This window comes from Amphiprion ocellaris, chromosome 17 (genome assembly GCF_022539595.1).
Source record: "Amphiprion ocellaris isolate individual 3 ecotype Okinawa chromosome 17, ASM2253959v1, whole genome shotgun sequence".
NCBI lineage: Eukaryota > Metazoa > Chordata > Actinopteri > Pomacentridae > Amphiprion > Amphiprion ocellaris.
In genome coordinates, this window is record NC_072782.1 from 7,301,347 (window position 1) to 7,323,479 (window position 22,133).

Below are 22,133 nucleotides of genomic sequence, written 5' to 3' on the forward strand. Positions count from 1 at the left end.
CCACCACATGAAAGCTTTTTTTATCTGCACTGATATGTATCTGTGAAGAAAGATTAACCAGCAGGAGCCTCAGTTTGGTTTTTCATTTTAAATAGATGACGTATGATGCTAGGAAGTCGACACTGACAAAATGATAAATCAGGGCCTTGTTTCAAAGCTAGAATGCAATGCAACTCAAGCATTAAAGTTTTTTTTTCTTTTCTTTTCTTTGTATGATGGCTTTGATATTTAAGCTTTAAATAAAGTGCCTCCTCACCAGGAAAATGAAGGCTTTCAGGGCTGCGAGGGAGAAGATCACATCTGCCATGAGGGGAGGAATGAATGCTAAGAACAAACTGCAGGGGAACAGTGTGAAGGAGTGCAGAGCTGGAGAGAAGGTCAGTTAAATAAGAGGTCAGGCCAATAGGTGGTGAGCAACAGGGACAGGACAGATAAGTTTCTCAACACAGAAACCTCTATTCCTGGTAACAGAAACCCTACAATTAAAGCCCCCTTTAAACCGATCCTCTTATGCCTCAGCTCTGCACCCCCAGTGATGCTCCACCTAGCAAAATGCTTTAAAGGAGAAAAAAAAAAAACTAAGTGCTCAAAAATCTAATTTGTTTCAGCTCCAGATGGCCTGAAGGTGCACAAGGAGGGGTGGTCCACAAACAATTAGAGAGGGCTGAGACAGAGGGACTTACAACCAGACTTACGTCTGATTTCCAACGAATAAGTTCATTTTATTAATGTTTAGCTAATTAGAAGGTGGTTGTTATTAAATTGGGACGGTTATTTAGTTGACATTTTAGTGATATCCAGTCTTTTTTTATTGAAAAGTGATTGTTTCCATAATAAATAATGATGGAATTTGTAAAAACATGATCATAATGAACATAAAAAACTTTTTTTTTACTTTGAATAAAATTGTATGCAAGATATATCCCATATGGACTTCAAAAGTCTCTCAATTATATATTGACCCTTCTATTGCAAAACCAGGCGTTAAGTGGGTCTTAATATGCAATTTTAGCTTTACCTCTAATTGAAATTGAAAATATTCAAGGATCCTCTTGTTTCACTCATTTGTTCCCTTCATTGGACATTTAGTTCCAGCTGTGATAACACCAACGGTTCATGTTTGTGTTGTCACAGCTGTAGCCCTTCAGCTGTACTAAATATCCATAGTTAGCTATGTTGCTCTGTTTCAAACAGAAAACGTCAGAAGGCCACAGTTTGTAGGAAAAACACGTGCATCTGACATGTGACAAAGAATGGTTAACCATCACAGATGACGTAAATCATCTTCTAGCTTCCAGACTGCAGACAAAGGTTCATTTTGATGCCTACATGAAAAAAGATTTGAATACATTATATAGAATCTATATGCGGGTAATATACTGGACCACGCATGACTTAGTAATAAGGCACTTCTTTTGTATAGTCGACCACATCTGCTAAACCAGTGACCAATTCTGCACAATATTCCTATTTTCCTCTTTATTTAGTGCATACAAAAGAGAACATATATGGTATTTATCTTCTTTTTGGTGCATAAAGTAGATTCTTGTTCAACTGACAAAGCAGCTTTTTCAAATGTGCTGTCATGTCTTATTATTTCTCTCTTTCTGTCGTCCTCTTGTTCATCTCTTGTAAACACAATTACTTCCAGCATACAAAGAATGCATGACAAAGCTTGACACATCCGTCTGTGCTGTGGTGATGTGAAGGCAACCATCAGTCAGTTCTTTATGATGGCAGCAGATATGTAGACCACTGAGACAATGAGCAGAGAAAGTTGACCTCAGACACTGTACAGTAGAGAACCATCTCAAAGAAACAAAAAAAACCAGACAAACACAAATGAATCCCCACAACCATGAAGAGTACAAGACAAAGGTAGCCACAGGTTTCCTCACATGATTCTCTTTGAATTTAAATGGTAATAAACTTCTCATAAACCCCGGAGTGACAGTGGTGTCCCTTATGTAGCTTGAAGCCGAAGAGAGAGAAAACGAGCAGCCCAGGAGATGAAACTGAAGATCATTAAACATTCCCTTTCTACCACGTTGTACAGCTGCTCCTGAAGTGAGCTTCTGGCTGTGAAATCTGACAGCAACTCAAAGTTTTTCCTCTGCATCTGTTTGGAGACACACCGATAGATAAAAGGTTAGAGGTACAGTACACAGTATCACACAGCTCACACAGAGCAGCTCTGAAACTCTCACTGACCTCTTGTCTCTCCTGTTTTTTTCTGGGCTTGATCTGAACCACTTTTCCAAATAAATAACCCATCCTGCATCACTTTTAGACCAAAAAAAAAAAAAAAAAAGATCAGTTTGGCATTTTTCTGTTTGGATGTGTTTCTCTTGGGTTTCAGAGAGTCCAGAACAGCGGCTCCCGCCTGCTGCCGTCAGCCTCAATGATGCTGTCAAGACAGAGTCAAAGGCACAAAACACTCTCCATGAGGGGCTGGACAGAGGCTGGGGCTCCACACAACCACAAAAGAAACATGACTAATTGAAAATATTCCCCGATACTGAAAACACTGTTCAAATCAAGTCTCAAGAAAAAAACTAGTCTTACATTGCCAGACTATTTTCTATTGCTGGCACAGCGTTCTGCAGAATGATCAGGCGGCACCTAATTCTGATTTTGCTGTATAGGGTAGAAAAAAAGCTCTTGTTTGTCTTGTTTGTATTTCTTAAACCATTGACTTGAACGAAGCCCAGGATGCAGTGCAGGTGTCCCTGAAAAACACGAACAGGGGAATTGTTTTGATGAAACATTTGCATTCCTTCCATTAAAATGGCTAATTCAACAAAAACAAAAATGTTCAAGTATGTAACTTTGCTGCACAGATATGAGTTTTTGAGGTTAAATCAATGACAGGAGAGGGACTGTAACATTTTTATCTAAATTAGGAAGACAGTTCAGCATAGAACCAATTGCTTAGTAACATAACATTATTTTATAAAAATCCTCATCATATAACAACATTACCAATGTGTGCACAGCATATAATGCAGTGAACAGAACTGACTCTAGATTCAGACCAAAAGTCCAACAGGCCGACTATGAACACTAGTAATACCCACTTTGCTTTGAAATGATTTAACAAACTTATCTTTGAAATTTAGACTTTTAGGATTAAATCAATGACTTCAAACTGTCAAAACCAGAGTGCAGAAGCACCATTATATTCATTTAGCACATAGATTTTGTCGTCCATCAGTTGTCAATATAAAAAGACCAAAGAGCATGTTTGATGCTCTGTCTAGTTCTGAGTCTGTTTCTCTGACAACACTCAGTATCTCAGATTGTGAGTCGAACATGTAACCAACCCAACAGGAATGTAACGGTGCTGACATACCGTGGAGTGTCAGTGCAGCGAGGGGAGGTGTTAAACTACTGCTGTTAAGTCAGAGCTGCTGTTTTTTAGAGGTGTATCGCCGCTAATGGACTCCTAAATTATTGAAGCTAGAGTCCCCTGCCTATGAAAAGCATTCTTCCCCCTTTAGAAGCTTTCCTTTTTCATTGCTTTCCAACACTGAATCATCGTCAACACAAAAAAGACTTTCATGTCAAAATAAAAACAGACTTCTACAGAGTAATGTCAGTTCATTAAAAACATAAAATGTAAAATAAATCATTGCATAACTATTCACTCCTTGTAAAGTGACTCATCTATTTTGAAACAGGTGCAGCCAATCAATGCTAGAGGTCACACAATTAGTGAAATGGAGATAATCTGAGTGCAGTAAATGTGTCCTAAGTGATAGTAGTCTAAAGACACCTCTATCTGGAAGGTTCACTCACTGGTGAATCAGTACTCCTGGATATAACTATGCCATAAAGACAAAAGATCTCTCCAAGCAACTCTGTGAAAAAGTTATTAAAAAGCATAAATCAGAGGATGGGTACAAGAACATTTCCAAGTCACTGATTATCCCTTGGAGTGCAGTGAAATCTATCATTAGGAAATGGAAGAAATGTGGCATGTGAATAAATCTTTCTAGAGCAGGTAAATGACAGTGCAAGAAAGAGACTAGTGAGGGAGGCCACCAAGACACCTATGACTCCTCTGAAAGAGTTACAAGCTTCAGTGACTGAGATGGAGACACTGCGACTGTTCTTCACCATTCAAAGCATTTTCAGAGAGTAGCAAAGCCACTGGTGACCAAAGCTCATATTCAATCTTTAAATGAGTTCAGCAGAAGGCATGTGGGATTCTGAAGTCAACTGGAAGAAGATTTTTTTCATTTGATGTGAGCAAAATTGAAATATTTGGCCATCAGACTCAATGCTATGTCAAACTCTGCACATCATCACAAAAGCACCATCCTCACTGTGAAGCATGGTGGTGAATACCAGCTTGTAACTCCTTCAGAGGAAGTCATTGTTGTCTTGGTAGCTTGCCTCACTAGTCTCTAGTGCAGTCACTCAGTTCTAGACAGATTTACTCGTGGCAAATTCATTATGACCTATTTAACTGCACTCCAAGGGATAATCAGTGACTGAATGTTCTTGTGTCCATTTCCTCACTAGTTGACTGAGTTGCTTGGTAAGTTCTTCTGTCTTCATGGTCTGAAATGCTAAAACCACTGAGACACATGATGACGTGTCTCCATCACAATAAATGTCACTTTTAGACAGAGGTATCAAAATTACGACCCGCGTTGTTTTGTACCGGTTCTGTTCTGAAGGAGGGATGCAATAAGATGGACGACGTTTACCAGACCATGGATGACCTCAAGACCTGTGGAACTGGCCCACCTGACAGCACAATCTGGCCCATGGGATGACTTTGCAAAGCGTAAAATCCCAGAGAATACATTGACTGTAAATTGTAAATTTGTAAAACTGCAAATTTCTAGATCTTGACAAGTTGTTTGATCATAAAGTAAAATACTGCATTATTCAGTTCCAGATACCTGTGACTAAATGTTTTGTACCTTTGATACTCTGCGATCTGTAAGTAGTAATGCACACATGTAAATGATAAACTGAGGCATAATACTGTTGAAATTGAACTTATTTTATTAAGAAATTTCAAGATGTTCATAATATTTTGTCAAAAAATAAATGCTTCAGTAATGTGAACATGTTCAGAATGTACTTTATTGCACTAAAACAAGTCCGGGAAACATTTGGAGTTGTTGTTATTTATCTGTCCCTGAACTAAAATGAGTTTGACATCTGTGTTTTAAGGGGTTGAATACTTGTGCAATCACTTATTTTCAACATTTTTAGTAGGAATCAGTTTTCACATCGATACGGCAGTCTTTTTTCTAAATCTGTCAAAAAAAAGTCTAATGATATTGATCACAATTTAACGCTAAAAAGCAGTCAAAAGAGAAAACTTCCTGTCTGTCTGTCTGTCTGTGCTTGACTGAATTACCACAGAAGCAGCCTGTGTTTTGTGATGCGGGGTCAAGTGAGAAAACTAAACTGTCAACAGTCTCCTGCATGACTCTCGCGCTCACGCTGTGCAGCAAATCCCGATCTGATTGGCTGAGAGCAGCACCAGCTCTGAGTAAAGCAAAGGATGCCAGAGCGTTCAGGCAGTGCATGGATGGATGCAGGCAGGGGGACGACGGCGAGTCCTGGGCGCACAGAATCATCCTGCTGATGCTTTACGCGCTTTTTGTCGTTGTCTTTTTCTTCCGAACAGCTTTAAAACTTTTTGAGCCACCGTTTGATTCCTTTCGGCTCATCTCGCTGCAAGTTCAGTGTGATGTTTTGGCTGCGTGTGGTAAAATCCCTCTCACCACCACCACCACCACCGACACATCCTCTCAGGAGTGATGGGCTCTAAGTTGACCAGACAGAGAAGTCTTGATTTTGAGAGCAAATTGCCCAAAAGGAGACGCCAGAGGAGCGATGCTGTTCCTGGAGACAGCGAGAGAAGTGGCGGCGGAGACTTCTTGTTTACCTCCTTGATGCTCAAGTCCGACAAGCTTCCAGGGATGCTGCGGAAAACCAACCACAGCCCGTATGTGAGGCGGGTGGCTTGGGTCCGGGAGATCCAGAGGCTTCTCCGAGAGCAGAGGATGGAGCAAGCAGCCGAAGTGCTCAGACTGCTGAGAAAGGTGAGGAGGATTTTTTATTATCAGTGATGTGACATTGCTGTTCTGTCTGCACTTGAAACTTTGTTATTGAATCAAGAAATACGATACTGTGAGTGAAGTTTGCACGACTTTTGTCTGAGTTAAACCTCGTTTCCATGTAGATGTCCATATTTACTGTGAGAAACTAGTTTTTGCATGATGTTTTCAGCATCTGCTCAAACGAGATCAAGATCCCTGCAAAAAATAACTAATGCAACAGTTCACTTCTTTTGTCCTTCATAAATCTGACAAGTATTGAACAGAACACCAACTGAATAATATGTCAGTTTATCCAAATTCAAATGTTTTTGTTAAATAACTCTAATCTGCTCCTGTTGCACAGCTTTGTGCGAATGTCTCTTTTTCACAGCGTCATAGCTACAAACTGTAGGTAAGCTAAGGTTCTCCTTTGTTACCTGCTACACATTCCTGTATAAACATCTTCCCTGGTTTAATCCTCACTTTGTGAAGATTTATCCAAACCAGAGAAAGGAGAAAATAAAAAAGGAAATATTTTCTGGAGCTCAGCTTGAGCTTTCCGCTGCCTTCTGGTCGCTGTGCATGGATCAAAGGAGAACAGTTTTGAAGTTCAGACAAAAGCAGTTCTGATCAGAGGGCCCCCCGTCACGAAAACTCCCTGCCCCTCTGTAGGGTGCCGTGGAATAAATTATACAGATGTGTGCAGATTAAGGCAGGAAACAAAGCTGATGAGAAGCACTGAAAAGAAATCTTACTTAAAGAGGCTTAAAGACAGATTTGCAGGTATCCCTCTGACTGAAACTCGGCATAGAGGAGGTGTGGGATGAATTTTTATCTCCCTTGTAAAGCTTCATATTCATATGTGTGTGAAGCAGGAGGGGATGTGACTCATGCAAAGCTTCCTTTAAGACTTCAAAGTGCCCATGTTTATTAAAGCAGTCCTGCAGTCACTCATATCCTCTGTATTTAAAGAAAAAAAAAAGGATTTTAAAGATCAACATGAAGATTTGTTGGTCGTGAGCAGAGGAAGCTTTCTCCATAGCTCGGCATTTAAACTGCTCACGAAGCATGAACACTCTGTCCATCACTCAGCGAGGTGAAGCCAGAGCACTGCTATGTTGTTGGGGCTGAAGCCAAGTGTCTGACTAATAATACTTCAAGACTGGGAAAGAAAAGCTGGCAGTAGATCTCCTGTTGTTGTTCTCCAGCAGTAAAGCAGCTTTTCCTCTCAGGGACGGATGGATTTGGAGATAATCACCTGGAGATGATGGATGCTGGAACATGTTTCTTTCACATGGAGGAAGTCATTACAAAGAGGAACCAATAACACTGGCCCCCACGCCGTATCTCCATCACAGATCTGCCTTCTGGGCCATTAAGTTAATTAGTTTGGGATCTTCTAGATATTCATTAGTAAACAAAGAATCAGCAAATGCTCATATCAATTATGCTCCACAACATGCACACGGAGTAACCAATGTGCAGCGGTGGAGAAAACACTAATTAAAGTGCTCTCCGTTGTGTATGAAGACCTTTAGAAGTTCAAGATGAGCTGTCACAACACATATTACTGTGCTCACGTTGTTTTCCATCCAATAATATACACTGATTAGCCACAATATTAAAACCACCTGCCTGAAACTGTTTAGATCAGCCTTCTGCCACAAAAACAGCTCTGAGCTGTTGAGACTCCACACAGCTCTGAAGGTTTCTTTGCGCTCTGATAATTGCAAGGTGAGGCCTCCATAGATCACATTTGTTTTTCCAGCACAAACCACAGACTATTGGATCTCTGAACTCTTGGTCATATTCCTTAATTTTTCAACATGTTTAGCAGTATGTCATTATGCATTGTCCTGATGAAGGAGGCTGTTGATAACCAATGTTTAGAAAGGTGGTACGTGTCAAAATAACATCCACATGAATGCCTAAACAAACAAGACATAAAAAATACTTGAATTTTAGAAATTCTGGACAGAGTCAAGCTAGCAGTTTTGCCGTAATGATGCTATACGCTAAGAAAATGGCTGCTGACTGTAGCTTCATGTTTGTCATAAAACATAAGAGTGGTGTCGTTCTTCTCGTATAACTCTCCTAAACAAAGTAAATAATTAGATTTGCCAAACTGTTGGACAGTCCTTCTCAAATTTTGGGCATTTTTGTGGCCTGTAGGTGCAGCATAAATAGAATAAAATGTTAGCTTGAAAGTCAAAGAGTGGAGTCTGGAGATTCACTTTGTAGATAGTGAAATATTATTTCATAAGTGAGGCATTATTTAAACAGAAAACTACATGAAAGTAGCATAGACATATTTCTGAATTTAGAGGAAAATCTCCTTTGAGCACAGTATACTCACTCTGTACACATTATTTGTAGAAGACTGAAGTGTTCTTCATACTGTATGTCCCGTCACATATGACTAAGCCAACATATTGACCTCATCTTTCTTGACAGATCCCCTTGCCGTAGCGTAGTTGCCGCCGGCTCAACATTTGTGACTTTTAACCTTTACTTCTTCACGTGCAGTTTTGACTTTTTTTTCATTTGGGTTTTGATGTGATTACATAACAGGTCACAACATGTTGTCAGTCCACTAATGAACAATTAATCCCTCAGTCATCCAAAGAAAAAAGTAAGTAAACAAAACTGGAGTTCGGAGGTCTCTCACCTGACAGCTGTGATGCTTTTGCTTCCACTGAGGCAGAAAACTGTGGGACTGGATTTGTCGCACTCTGCAATATATTTAATTGGATTCTAATGAACTGCATGTGTGGGATGATGCTCTGCGGTTCGGAGCTCATCGTCTTATTCAGACTTCTTGTCATCAGGCAGACGTCAGATTAGATATGCAGCTTTCACAAGGACATTTGTAGTGGGATCTGAAGGCACACAGGCATGTACACAGACATCCTGTCAGTGACAAACAGCAAAAACATTTCATGCTTTTATGATTAGGAATCTGTCAAATTAATCCATGGGATCACATCTTTTTGTGTATTTAAAACACGTGGTTGGTTTCCGCTGTGAATCCCCCACAAAACTGCATAAATCAGATGCTGCACTGCATGATAACGCACATCAAACCACAAGATATTCTTCAAAAGCCTTCCACTTTTGGACACGTGGTACCCTCAGTCTGCAGTTAATGAGGCTTATTGAAGGCAGCGCTGGGGTGGAGGATAGTCCGGTGTCAGGGAATCCCACAGATCTCGGCTGTAATAAATCAACTCAAAAGCTGGAGGAGGAGAAAATGCTGATGGGAGTTTTCCCCTTTGCTTCCACTGCGCCCCGAAGTGTTGGGGCTGTCAGCGCATATAGAGCATGTTTTACACAGCTTCACCCTCCAGCCTGCTATTTGAAAACCTTTTCAGCGTGTATAGAGCTGACAGTATTTATTCCTCAGCTCCACAGCTCCTAGTTTCACCCAACATAAAACACTCATCACTGGTAGTCCGATGGCGTTTTCATGCTGTGTGAAACAGTTTTGTTGACAATATAACAGCACATTTAAGCAGAGGAACTCTTCTTTTAAGTTGCTATGGATTAAAGCAGAAATAATGCAGCTGTACGCCTAAAAAGAGGAGATTTCCCTTAACTTTCTTTCCTCTGACTCCCAGCCTTTCATCTGCTCATCATTTGGTTTCACCTGCTCAGTTTCACGTCTTCCCTGCTGTTTTGTTGTACATTTTTTTAATCCACTTTGTCGTGTGTGTGTGTGTGTGCAGGAGTGTTTGTCAGCATCTTCCCCCTGAAAAGGCAGCTGCACGCCGCATGCTGGTGAGGCTATTTGATGTGTCTGAGAACATTACGTCTCAAACACTGGGAGTTATTGACACGTCAGCACCTCGGAGCATTACCTGAAGATGCAGCTTCAACGTATTTATGTTGTCATTGCGAATAGAAATAGTATGAAGATGGTATAAATGGTTCCTATTTTTATTAAACTGTTCTGCACGTCACACAGCCTTTTACTGATTAACTTTAAAGATCCAAAGCAGAAAGGTGAAGTGCAGTTAACTGCAAACTAAAAGATGGTGTAGATTTGTTTGGTGAAAATGATACAAAGTCCTGTGGGAACTGATAGAACAGAAACCTGAAAATGAGAGAAGAAGAAACAGAGTAACTGTAGTATTTCAAAGAAGAACACACCATTGTTAGTTTAACTTAATTAAACTTAACTCCCAATTCCCTGGTGTAGCTTTTAGAATAATTTCTGCTCTGCTATAGTCTAAACTGTAGTTATTTATAAAGACATTTGTGAGATTTTAGCCCATCGACCCACTTTTAATGCCTTTTTTGACACTGAAACTTGTTTGAGCAACAATATCTCAGAACTATTGCAATTAAAAGCCGGGAATTTATCTATCAATGTTGTTTTTGTGGTACAGCTTTTCACACCTGCTCAATTAGTTATGAAAGTTCACAAAAATATATTTTTCTAGTTTTTGTGGCCAGGTGCTTAACAATAAAAACTATTCTAAATGTTTTGTTTTATATTATTATGACATGCATCTACGCATGATTCAGAAAATATCACTCGATGACAATTTTTTGCTAATTCTTGCTCAAAAATGGGACAAAAACCCTAAATCTTTTTTTCATATTTCAACTCAACCATAATCAGAGACTGTTTGATCTCCTTATTCAATATTTCAGATTCTGAATCAATGCCATGATAAGAAATATCAGTGAAAGTTTCAGCCGTTTATCTGGAGAAGGTCCCAAAGATATTGCTGTTCAAATATAGCCTCTAATTGCAACATTCAAAGAAACTGGAAGTGGGTCAACGTGCAGTTTTTTAAAAAACTATTATCTCGGAAAGCCATTGATATTTCCATCTGAAGTTTCACAAATACGATATTAAATAATCATAGCTTATTATAAGAAAGCTTCAAACAAATCAGAAGTGGTTGAGCAGAAAGCGTCTGATAGTTTGAGATGGAATAAACCCACTGAACACTGAACAAAGACATAAAAATGAGAACGTTTCTGGCCTGCTGATGCTGGATGTCAGTTAGTGCTGTAACCAGACACTTGAATGTTCACAACTCTACAATTTGACATCTATAAATAGTTTGAGAAAACATGGTTTGACTGACAATCTGCCACATTATTAAATTGTGAGGGTTATTTAGTTGACATTTTAGTGATGTCCAGTCATTTTTTATTAAGTGATTGTTTCCATAATAAGTAATTCTGGAATTTCTAAAGACATGATTATAATGAACATACAAAAACATTATACTTCTAATAAAAATGTCACGGTGTGGGGGTGAACCCGAGCAGAGAGCACACAGACGAGGGACTGAGGCAAGAACGAAGGTGGATTTTATTAACAAAAACAAAGGGGAGTGCTGGACGGGGTGGGGAACCTGGTGACTGGAATAACTGAACTAAAGGGGAGATTGGGGGGGTGAATGTACCAGGAACCGGCGGCCCGGTTGCCGTTCTCTGTGGGGTGGGTCGGTGGCAGAGAGCGGGCAGGAGGGCCTCGTTCCAGGGGGGGCGACAGGCGGGGTGTTTTCCAGAGCTGAGGGGGGCACACGGCAGGCAGAGACCCTCCACGATGAGCAGGGGTTCCAGGAGCAGGCAGCAGGTCCAAGGTGAGGAAGGGAGGGGGGAGGTCTGGTCAGGGCTGGATCCAGAGTGCAGGAGATCCGGGGGGGGGGGGGGGGGGGGGGGGGGGGGGCGTTAGTCAAGGTAAAGCTTTTCAATGGAAAAATCTCAGTAAAGGTGCAAGGCTAGATGACTGACTGCATGAGCAGAGTTTACTATCTGGCAGGATGTGGAGTGTGCAGCCAGCTTTCATGGTGGAGATGATCAGCAGTTGTGCTGCACCACAGCTGCCCGGGATCCGTTGATGAGTGATTGGTGATGAACAGCAGCTGGACAGAGCAGGAAGGTGGGGAGAGGAATAGGAGGGAGGAGGATGAGGGAGGATGAGGGAGGATGAGGGAGGTCAGGTGGGGGCTGAAGCTGGGACAGAGGAGGGAGCCCTGACAGAATGTATATAACATATATCCCATGGACTTCAAAAGTCCCTCAGTTATATATAGACCCACATGATACTGTGGATACATGTGAGACTGTCCTGAAATTTTGTCCTCCCACTTCAGCAAACCTTTCAGGGCAATATTCACAAGTCAGAATCGACAGCTATTTACTCACAGATCCAGGTTACTTCTTACAGTCATTTCTGGTCTCCATCTGCCCTTTGCCATTTCTAATACAATAAATACTTGGTAGTTTCATGATGTCCGTTATGTCTTGAACCAACAAATGCTGATTCCCCTATTTTCAAAGGAACAGATGGAATTTAATAAAATATTCCATGCTGCATTTATTTTTTTGTTCTGTATATATATGTATATATATGCACACAGACCACCCCCACCCTGATCAACTGCGCTGATTGTTATCACACACCTCTGATGGCAAACCCTTATCATCTCGCAGCGTGATAAGAGGCCAAGATGAAAGGGGATAATGAACAAAGCTTATAAATAGTGACAATCTATTTTCATTAAACTACCCATGAAATGTCATTTGAATATTAAACGCGCGGTTCAGATGCAGCTGTTTTAATCTCATGAATTTCTGATTTCCTGCAGCACATGTTAGATTTTGTAAATGTTAACGGAGTCACTTTGGTCTCTTTTCATTTTCTCTCAGGATTTGGGACTTCAGGGAACGTCACTCAATGACATTTTGTACAAGAATGCAGCTTTTCTCAACCTGGTGGACCCCATTTCTCATGAGCTTCTGATCAGTCTCGCCCGGGACCTGCAGTGCCCAAAAAGGGTATGATCCTGTTTGTTTATGACTGTTAGATTTCATTCACAGTAAATAGGACAAGCTCTGAAATTCAAACAGAGGCAAGCTGCAACATGTCTGCGCTTATTAGCTATGCTCAAGTGCATGTGTCATATTTATTGTCATGGTATTGTGGCAATAATGAACTGTCAGTTTGCTTTGTTCATACATGAATACAGAAGCTTGGCAGAATGGATAATGGTGCTTGAGGTGTTTACACATTAGCATGAGTTGTTGTTGATGAACTGTTGGGCCAGGGGAAGGTACCAGGTCAGAGTTTGACCCTGCAGCAGCACCCTGCGTTCTGTCTTCCTTGCTCTACTGCTTTTTGAGCTCAGTGGTAAACGGGTAGCAGCTGTGCTCCAGGACCTGTAGCTATATTAGATTATTGGCTTTGGTTGTTTCATACTGGAAAGCATGGGCAGGTAGCCAGCAGGCCCCGTGATGAGGTCAAGAGGGTGGGGCAACTGGGGCAGAGTGGCTTTGGAACCAGCAGTGAGGTCAGTTTGAGGTCTAGTGGCCAAAGGGATCAAACTGGTGAAGCTGGATGTACTGGGTGCTGGAAGTCTGGTGCGTCCAGGTTTAGTAGAAGTGGGCATATTGTCATTTTTGGTGCTGCTGGAGGTTAAATAGTCTGATTTTACATTAACCTTTAATGTGCACTAGTAATTTTTCAGCTTTGCTCTATGATATAGTTGCATAAATAGTTAAATCAAGAAGACAAGTTTCGTTTGTGCGATTGGTCGTATAGCTGAAGCAAACCTGTCTCCCAAAAATTGCGTTCATACACAAATAAACTGCATTGTCAATTACGTTTTGAATGCAACGTATTTTGTGCCAGATTCTGTTTGTGATGCGTCACAAATACGCTTGTAATCAAAATATCTTTGCCATTTACTTTATTGCCTTTCTGTCACTCCTTATCAGCCAACCACTTATATATATTAGATGTAGTTATGTTCTGTGGTGTGTTTGAGTAGGAAAAGTATCAGCAAGAGATGGGACTTATCACTCTAGTAACCCAAAAAATGAAGGAGAAGTTTCATACGTATTCTGAAAGGGTTGCATTTCAACCTAAATCATGACATTTCCTGAATTTAACCATATAGTTTTTAAACCTAAAAGAGCAAAAAGTACACACTGAATGAAAATTAAATGTAAGTCTAAAAGTATATTCTCTTAGGAAAAACTTCTGTCTGACTTCGTGGCTCCTTAAAACTAGAATTTCCTATTATGCCTTACCTTTTAGAGAGAAAAGGCATTTCTTTCAAAACATAAATGAGAAAGAAAGAGATCAACGGTTTCTCTATACAGGAGTTATGTTAACTTGTATACCACTGGTACATATTTAATGTTCAGTTAAGATAACAGGATTTAAAGTCGGGTACATGATTGAACGAGTCTGGATTGTTGCTTTATTTTGACATGTTGTCAGGCTCTGCATTTTTCACAGAAGAAAACAGGAGTCCACAAAGATACAGTCCACAAACACACAACACCATAATTCAAAAGAGGAAGAATCAACAGGTAAAAGCTGTTGTTAGTTCACACAATTCAAATTATTAAGGTTTGTGGATGCCTTAAAAGGTTTGTTCAAAACAGTCATAACTGGCTTCAATTCAGATTTTTCATTATTCATGCAAACTTTTCAATTCAACATATAAATTAAGGTCAGATTTATATAGTCATAGTACAACAAGGAACAGTCCTTTAAGGAATAATCTGTGCTTTATCCAGTCTGGAATTCACTTCTTTTACTTGCAGCTCAGAATACAAATCAAACATGTTAAAATTCAAAGTACATTTCAAACTTAGGTATGAGGGGCGACGACACTCCAGAATCTGCTCCGAGTGGCTGTAAAACATGAAGCCAGCAGCCATTACAGTTATTTAAAGTCTGCTGTTATCTCTTTAAAGGAAAAGATGGGTTGCCTTGAGATAAAGTCAGCGAGGCCTGGTTCTTACTTCCCGAGTCCAGATGATAATCACCTGTAAGAAACTCTAATCTTATCTGTGTTTGCTTTAGCTGAGGAGTTGGGGAAGGAGAGAGTGGAGCTGGCAGCAACGTTCTCCTGCCTGGCTACTTGCGACCCGTGGCAGGATACTGTGTCAGACGTGACGAGGATGTAGAGAGGCAGTGTGCTGGATTTAGGGCCCAGCAGCTGCTTCTGCAGCCAATATTTTCCACCACACTGAGATTTATATATGTTCAAGGACGTATTATGGGCTGAAACATACATCATTTGCGAGTGTTTTGAACCCTGGGTCATCTGTTTGAGACAGTTAATTCAATTAATGCTTTGTTTTGAAGCACTCGGGTTTACAGAGCCGTGATAAATGTCTAAGTGTTCTTATAGAGTTACAGTGGCGCACCGTTTCCTCCAGACCACACGTTTCCCAAGAATACAGTGACATTGTAAATCAGTATGCGCTGCTGTAACATCGTGTTCAGCCATGCAAGCGGCCGAAACAGCAGCACAGAGTGTTTTGAAGCATGAGGCATGTTTGTTTGTCACCCAAGAAAAGAAGTGGCAGCGGGAATGGTTAATCGCCTTAAGGTAAATTGCCCCTGTCTTTCCTCTCTCTCGCCACACTGCCTCTTTCTTGTTGTCGTGTTGTACCATTAATTAGATTTAGCCTGCTCAGCGCAACCCATTCCATTTAAAGTCTTTGACGAAGGAGAAAGGGAGGAAAACGAAGGCAGTAGGTGTATGAAGAATGCAAACGGGAAACTGAAATAATGATTTGATGTTGGAAATGTTTGATGCAGGACAAGAAAGAAATGCTTTGAACATGTGAAAATCAGTACATCTGTCGGTTTATTTCTGCACAAATAAAGAAAAGATCAGTAGATCAGACATCCAGTGTTCTTAAATGACTTTCATTTTGCAGATATCAGACCTTTTGTAAACAGTTCATTGTACACTCATAATACTTTGCTTTATGCAAAATATATACTTTAGCAGTTTGTTTAACTTCCTGTGATTCGTCAAACGTTTGACGCTTCAGTTGCATTTAATCTTGAACAACTAGTGTTTGTTTTTGGTTAGTTTCCATAAACTAGACTCGTCTTTTTGTGGTCTTTCATTCGCCTTTTGTGTGTGCTGCAGGAGACTGATTCGCTCAAGTCCACCAACAAGATCTGCCGCCAGCTGATTTACCACCTGACCCCTCACTCCAAGTGGACGAGACAGAGCGTGCCCAGGAGGAAGTCTCAGGCCTGGTGAGTGTTGTCCTCTCCACCACCGCCTGACACATCGCCATTACTCTTCAGAAGTCACAGTAAACATATTTTCACCGTTCAGATCAGTGCGACTCTGGAGCCACTCTGAAATATAAAAAGTTTAGATGAAGTGCTCGGCCTGTTCTGGGAAGACGTTCCTCTCACAGACTGTGTATGTACATATGTTGGTATGCCAGCAAATATCCAGCTAACAAAGATAGCAGTGACAGAGTTACAGTAGGTGATTTGTTGCCTCCACACCACAGATCAACACACAGACTCAAAAACATGGGAAATGGCAGATTAACAAGGGGTCATTTTGGTCATTTTGCTCATGAGTGGGATGGCATCTTGTGATCTCCCTTCGAATGATAATAAGTGATTGTTTTTAGACAGATATGGGCTTCTCTGATTGTAACTGTTTGATCATAGACCTGGGTAACAAAAACAACAGTAACATGAACCAATAGCAGTAAGAAAACGGTTTGAATGTCCGCTTGCATGTTAGATAGTTTCACTTCAATGCATTAGTTGATACAACCAGCTATGACAGCACATACTGACACATAAAGTTCAGGTACTTGATGAAACCCTGAGCATGCTTCCTCACTGGCTCATAACAGTTGAGCCCTTTCACCCTCCAACGGTCTTCCCATCGCTTCTGTGCAAGTTTTCCCCCTAGTTTCCCTTTTGTACACTCAGAAGACAGGCTTCACAGTCTAAAAACGTCCACCTACGTGATGCACATCTCGGTTCTGTGAAGGGATTGATGTCAAGTATGTACAGAGACGAGTCTTGGTTCTTCATCTGGTGATACCTAGTCCAGGTCGACCGCTCGGAACCTCAACCTGCTCGCCCTCTCTGCGCCTCAAAATATATCCTTGCTTTCTTTAATAGGTATTTATGGAGGTGTGTTATTTTTTGTGTTTTTCATTGTTGTGTAAGCATTAAACAGTGATAGGTATGCTAAACTGATTAAATTCAAAATACACCTTTTGTTCCATTTCTCCTTGTTTAAAACAGATCATTAAAAGTTGTCAATGATTATCCATATCAACTCACATTTAACATTTTATTGTCATTGTCATTGTCTGTTTTTGAGTAATGTTCCGCACAGACTAACAGATGGTCAAGCGTACGCCGATCATAAAACCATAACTCCGCCGCATTCCTTGGTGTAGCAATGAGAACATTGTAAAATAGATTAGAATATGGACCTGATATAGCAGCAGGGTAGTTAGAACTGTCACTTTACAGCAGGTTCAAACATGCCGGTCGGTTGGAGCCTTCTTGTGTGGAGTTTGCATGTTTTACCGTTTTTCTGCTGGACTCAGCTTTCTCCCACAGTCCAAACTCATGCATGGTGGGTTAATTAGCGATTCTAAATTTTCAATAGGGGTGAGTGTGCATAGTCTGTCTTTGTGTGAGGCCTGTGATGGACTGTTTAGGGTGTAAACGCCTTACATCTAGTGTCAGCTGGAATAGGCTGCAGCACTTTCATCCCTCCTCAGTATGAAGCAGGTATCGATAGATGGATTATTAACATATGATATCATGCTGAAAAGACTCAGGCTGAATGTTGTGTTTCAAAGTCAAAGAGCCACGTAAAAAAAAAAAAAAAGAAACAAAGACAAAACAGCACTTCTATTGTATTAGTGTAAAGCTGGACTGTCCAGGTATAATGAAAGAAAATTGCAAGATCATAGTTATTTCCTTCTAACATAACCCTGTTTGCCTGACAGGCCTGCCTGCTTATGGTTTCTGTCTTGTTATTAAATTATTAACTGATGAAATTATCAGGCTTGCATCACTCAGCTGGAGTTACCATTACAGTTTAATTCTGTGACAGCGCTGCAATCCGGTGACATAACCAAGCAATCCACTTCATAGACGTAACCCAGATCCAGCCACGCCTTCATTTGTTAATTAAAACTGAAGTAAATCAGGTCGTGCCTCTGAGGAAAATCTCGCTGAAGGAAAATAGTGAAAGAAACTCCCTCATATCGAGGCATTTTTTGTCTGGAATTAGGTCCTCAGGGTCTTGTTTTCTTGCTCAAACCTGCTTTCAATCCAAATAAACTCTATTCAACAATTAATTCATCTTTCTAGCAGCAGAACTGCTTGTTCTTCCTTGTTTCATTTTCTTTTTAAACACTGAATTAAATGAGATGAGAAAAAGTTGGAATGGCACCTAAAAATACATGTTTTAAAGATGCAAGGACTGAATTTTTTAGCTCCACCGAGACATTAAAATGCTGCTTATATGCCCATAAATCAGTAATGTAACACTATAAAAGGGGCGATTAGTAGATTAATTATTTTCACTTACTCTAGTTAAGAATATTTCTATTGTTTTGTATATGTATACATTCAGACTGAGGATTTTTCCTTGCAATTAAATGTTTTTCTATTGCAAAACACAAATTCCAATGTGTTCCTACTAGGATGTGTCTGTTTTCACACTTGGCTGTCACCAACCAAGCTAGTTTCCCGCCTGATACTACTGTGACAAAAAAAGGCTCACACCAGCTTTACACACTACCCATGACAAGTGTGACTTGTTTATAGAGATTTTAACAACAGAGAGCGTTATTTTCTTCGTCATCGTACAACACCAACAAAATATGAAGAATGATGTGGAGACAAGAAACTAAGAAGACAATGTTAATGATTGTGATCCGAGGTCAGATACTGCATATCCGTGCTTTCATGAAATAACAAAAGAAGAATCAAAAGACGCTGATTTGAGCATTCTGTTGAAACAAATAAAAATCGCTCAGATTAAGTAACAGGTACAACTGAGGAAACATTATGGGAAAAAAAGCATCTCTAATGATAATCAGGAAGCTCTCTCCCCGAGCAATTAACCCAGATTGAAAGATTTTTGACAGCTAACTTCCCGCCCTGGTCTCCTGGTTGCAATGTTTCGAAATAACAGTCAACAAAACAACAAGGCAGCCTCTCCCAGTGTGCTAATTAGCAAGCTCTGTCTCCCTCACAGCCTCCACTGCAAGCATCCAGACAGCAGCGCTTTACTCCAACCACGCTGTTTCTTTTCTACGAGGCTCCCCAAAACGTGCAGAAAATGTCTTTGTGTTGAGTTAATCATCATCAGGACACAGTTTACATGATGATAGTGCTTTTCTTTTGCAGATCTTTTCATTATTCTCTCTTTCTCTCAGCTTTTTTCTTCTTCCCACCCTCAGTTCCACCTATTTTGAAATCACCTCCTCGCATTGATTCTCTCCTCCTCCTCCTCTTCCTCCTGTGGGATTTTTCTCTCCTTCTTGTGAGAGTCCATTTTGTTCAACAGTTGCCACACAGAGTGGTTCTGCAGTTTGAGCTGAGGCTCTGGGGGAAACGCTCTGGGGAAAGGTTCTGTCAGACGGAGGGAAGAGAGGGAGGCGGAATCACCGAGAGGTTGCAGATTAGAAGTCACATATTTCCCCCCTTTCCTTCCTGCCTCGCCTTCAGTCGATCAGGAATTTGATCCCTTCGTATTTAGGAATGAAAAAGCACACAATCTCACGTATTCTCATTCCTACACTCCTATTTTTTCCGCAAAGTGATACTGAGAAGTCTATCTGATAAATGTTATGCTGCAGCCTGCTCTCCATGGCTTAAATTGGATTGTTTTCCGTGAATTGTATGCAAGCGATTGCAGAGACAACACATAAATCATAATTCAAGTTTTATTACTCAAGCCTGGTTTGCTCCTGTAACACTGCAAGCACAAAGCAAGTGTGCCGTGCTTAATATATTATCGAGGCAGTTCCATTTTTCTCTGCGGCTCTCTGCATGTGCCAGGTCTCTGAGAAGTACTCAGTGGAGTTTTTAATGTTATAGTAATTGCTATTGAATTTCAGATTAATCAAGCTCACTTTTTTTTAATTCCCTTAAAATTGTCCTTCCAGCACATTTTGATGAGATTGAGCTCCGATGGCAGTAATAATCAATGTGAGGCTCTTGCAGCAGCTATTGCAGACATCTTCAGTACATTAAAAGAAATTACGGCTCCAGAACACCACTTACTTACTCTTGTGTTTCGTGTTGAGCTTCGTAGTGGAAACACTCCAAGCATTCACACACATCTACGCTCATCTGCCTTCTTTTTTTTCTCGCTGTAATTGAGATAACTCTGCAGACATCGTCCAGCAGGACTTGGTTAAATCTCCCGTGTTGCTGGTTTGTGCCGGCTAATGATGAGAGTGAGACGAGTCGTGGATGTGACAGATGTTTTGAGCAGGTGTCATCAGCAGCAGGTGAGTGTTGATGGTGTGTCTGAGTCCTGATATTTGACCCGAACCTCATGCTGCTCACACTAAAGTAACTTTCCTCCCACAGCTCCCAGAATAAAGGCTGTCCAAAAGTCATTTCAACATCTTTATGTATGAAGCTTGATAGTCATAAAACACAGGGCCAAGAATAACAACATAACGGTGTGTTAGTAGCTCAACTTTCCATGAGCTAATAAAACACCATTATGTTCTTGTTAATGGCCCTTGAAGCAGTAAATCGGTGTTCATGATAGTAGTTTAATAAAATAACACTTTTTGCGATTGCAAATCAGAATTTAACCCTCCTGTTGTCCTCATTTACGGGCACCAAAAAATATTATTTCACTGTCTGAAAAAAATCCAAAAATTCAGAAAAAAAATTCCCCAAATTTCTGAAAATTTGCAAAACCTTCAGGAAGAAAATCCCAATAATTCCTTAAAAGTTTCCCATGAAAGCTTTATTTAAAAAAATAAATAAATCTCCCAAATTTGGCAAGAAATTTCTTGTAAATATTTTCAAAAAATAAGTAAAAATCTTCCAAAAAAAATCCTAAAAATATCTAAAGTGATTACATATATATCAGTAAAACTTCTAATATTTTCGTTAAGAACATTCACATAAAAATCAACCAAAATTCGCTGGATTTTGGTTGATTTTTTTGTGAATGTTCTTAAGAATTTTTTTTTATTAATTCTCTTTTTCCACCAAAAAATGTTCAAAGATTTCCCAAATATGTTGAAAATGTGGACATCAGAAGTTTCATTGTGAAAATATTTTTTTCCCACATTTTCAAACTTTAAAACGGATCAATTTTGACCCACAGGACGACACAAGGGTTAAAGTTGCTCTGCCCTTCTTTCTGTCAATAATCTGGTGATGTTTAACATCTGGAAACATTAGAATTAAAACGTCACAAATTCCGTTCTGAAACAACTTAACTGCATTTTCAATACTTCAAAAAGTTCTTGGTCTCATCAGAAAATTCCACAGGAGACACATTTTTCTTGCATTATTTCAGCATAGTCTCCTTTATCTTCAATGCACTGGTGTTCAAGGTTCGCTATCTCTTTCAGAAGAAGGTCATGTCTTGAGCCTCCAGATACTCCTCAGCAGCATGCATGACCTCATCATCACTCTGAAAACGAAGTCAGACGGTGCTTGGTAGGCAGAATGGAGGAGTGATTTGAAGATGTAGTGAACGAGTCATTTTGACCTTAATCACAGCATTTATTTTAATATCTCCTGAGTTATTTTGCTGCCTAACTAAACCAAACTTCCACCATCTAGTAGTGTCCAGCAAAGCGTGATAATTTCCTAAACCTAACCACATATTTTTTGTGCTCAAACCCGACCAGAAACAGTGAAAGCTGAAACTATCCGCCACGGGACACAAACACTAATCTTCTGAGTGAAAAGTTGGTTGCTGGTTTGTACCACAATTCACTCCTCCTGCCTCCTAATATGGACTTCACTTCTGCCTCGCTTGATGCTTCTTTCCTACTGGGTGGCTTTCCCACCATGTCACAGTTTGCAAATTACATTTACAGTCTGTGATTCCAGGGATCAGGAGTGTACCTTACCCTTTTGGTTATTCCTGCATGTGGTCGGCGTACTGGGCGGTGACTGCGAGGTGTCTTTTCGGGCTGTACCCACCAGATATTCACTAGCAAGCTCCTCTACCTGGACTGGCCCCAGAAGGGAAGTGCATCTGGTGAGAATGCCTCCTTCGTTTGGAGGATTTCTGGTCACGT

General features: G+C 40.4%; 1 protein-coding gene across 2 annotated transcripts in view; it reads left to right on the plus strand.

Moving 5' to 3' along the window:
- The first annotated feature begins 5,539 nt into the window (after positions 1 to 5,539).
- Positions 5,540 to 22,133, plus strand: part of lrrc75bb (leucine rich repeat containing 75Bb) — a 30,657-nt gene continuing 14,063 nt past the window's right edge. Inside the window, exons 1-3 of one of the 2 annotated variants that reach the window (XM_023290208.3) lie at positions 5,540 to 6,071; positions 12,741 to 12,869; positions 15,992 to 16,104. In XM_023290208.3, the coding sequence (XP_023145976.1) occupies positions 5,787 to 6,071; positions 12,741 to 12,869; positions 15,992 to 16,104 (527 nt within the window). In that variant the 5' untranslated portion in view covers positions 5,540 to 5,786. The remainder of the gene's footprint in view (positions 6,072 to 12,740; positions 12,870 to 15,991; positions 16,105 to 22,133) is intronic. The other variant, XM_035957222.2, reaches the window with a different exon arrangement.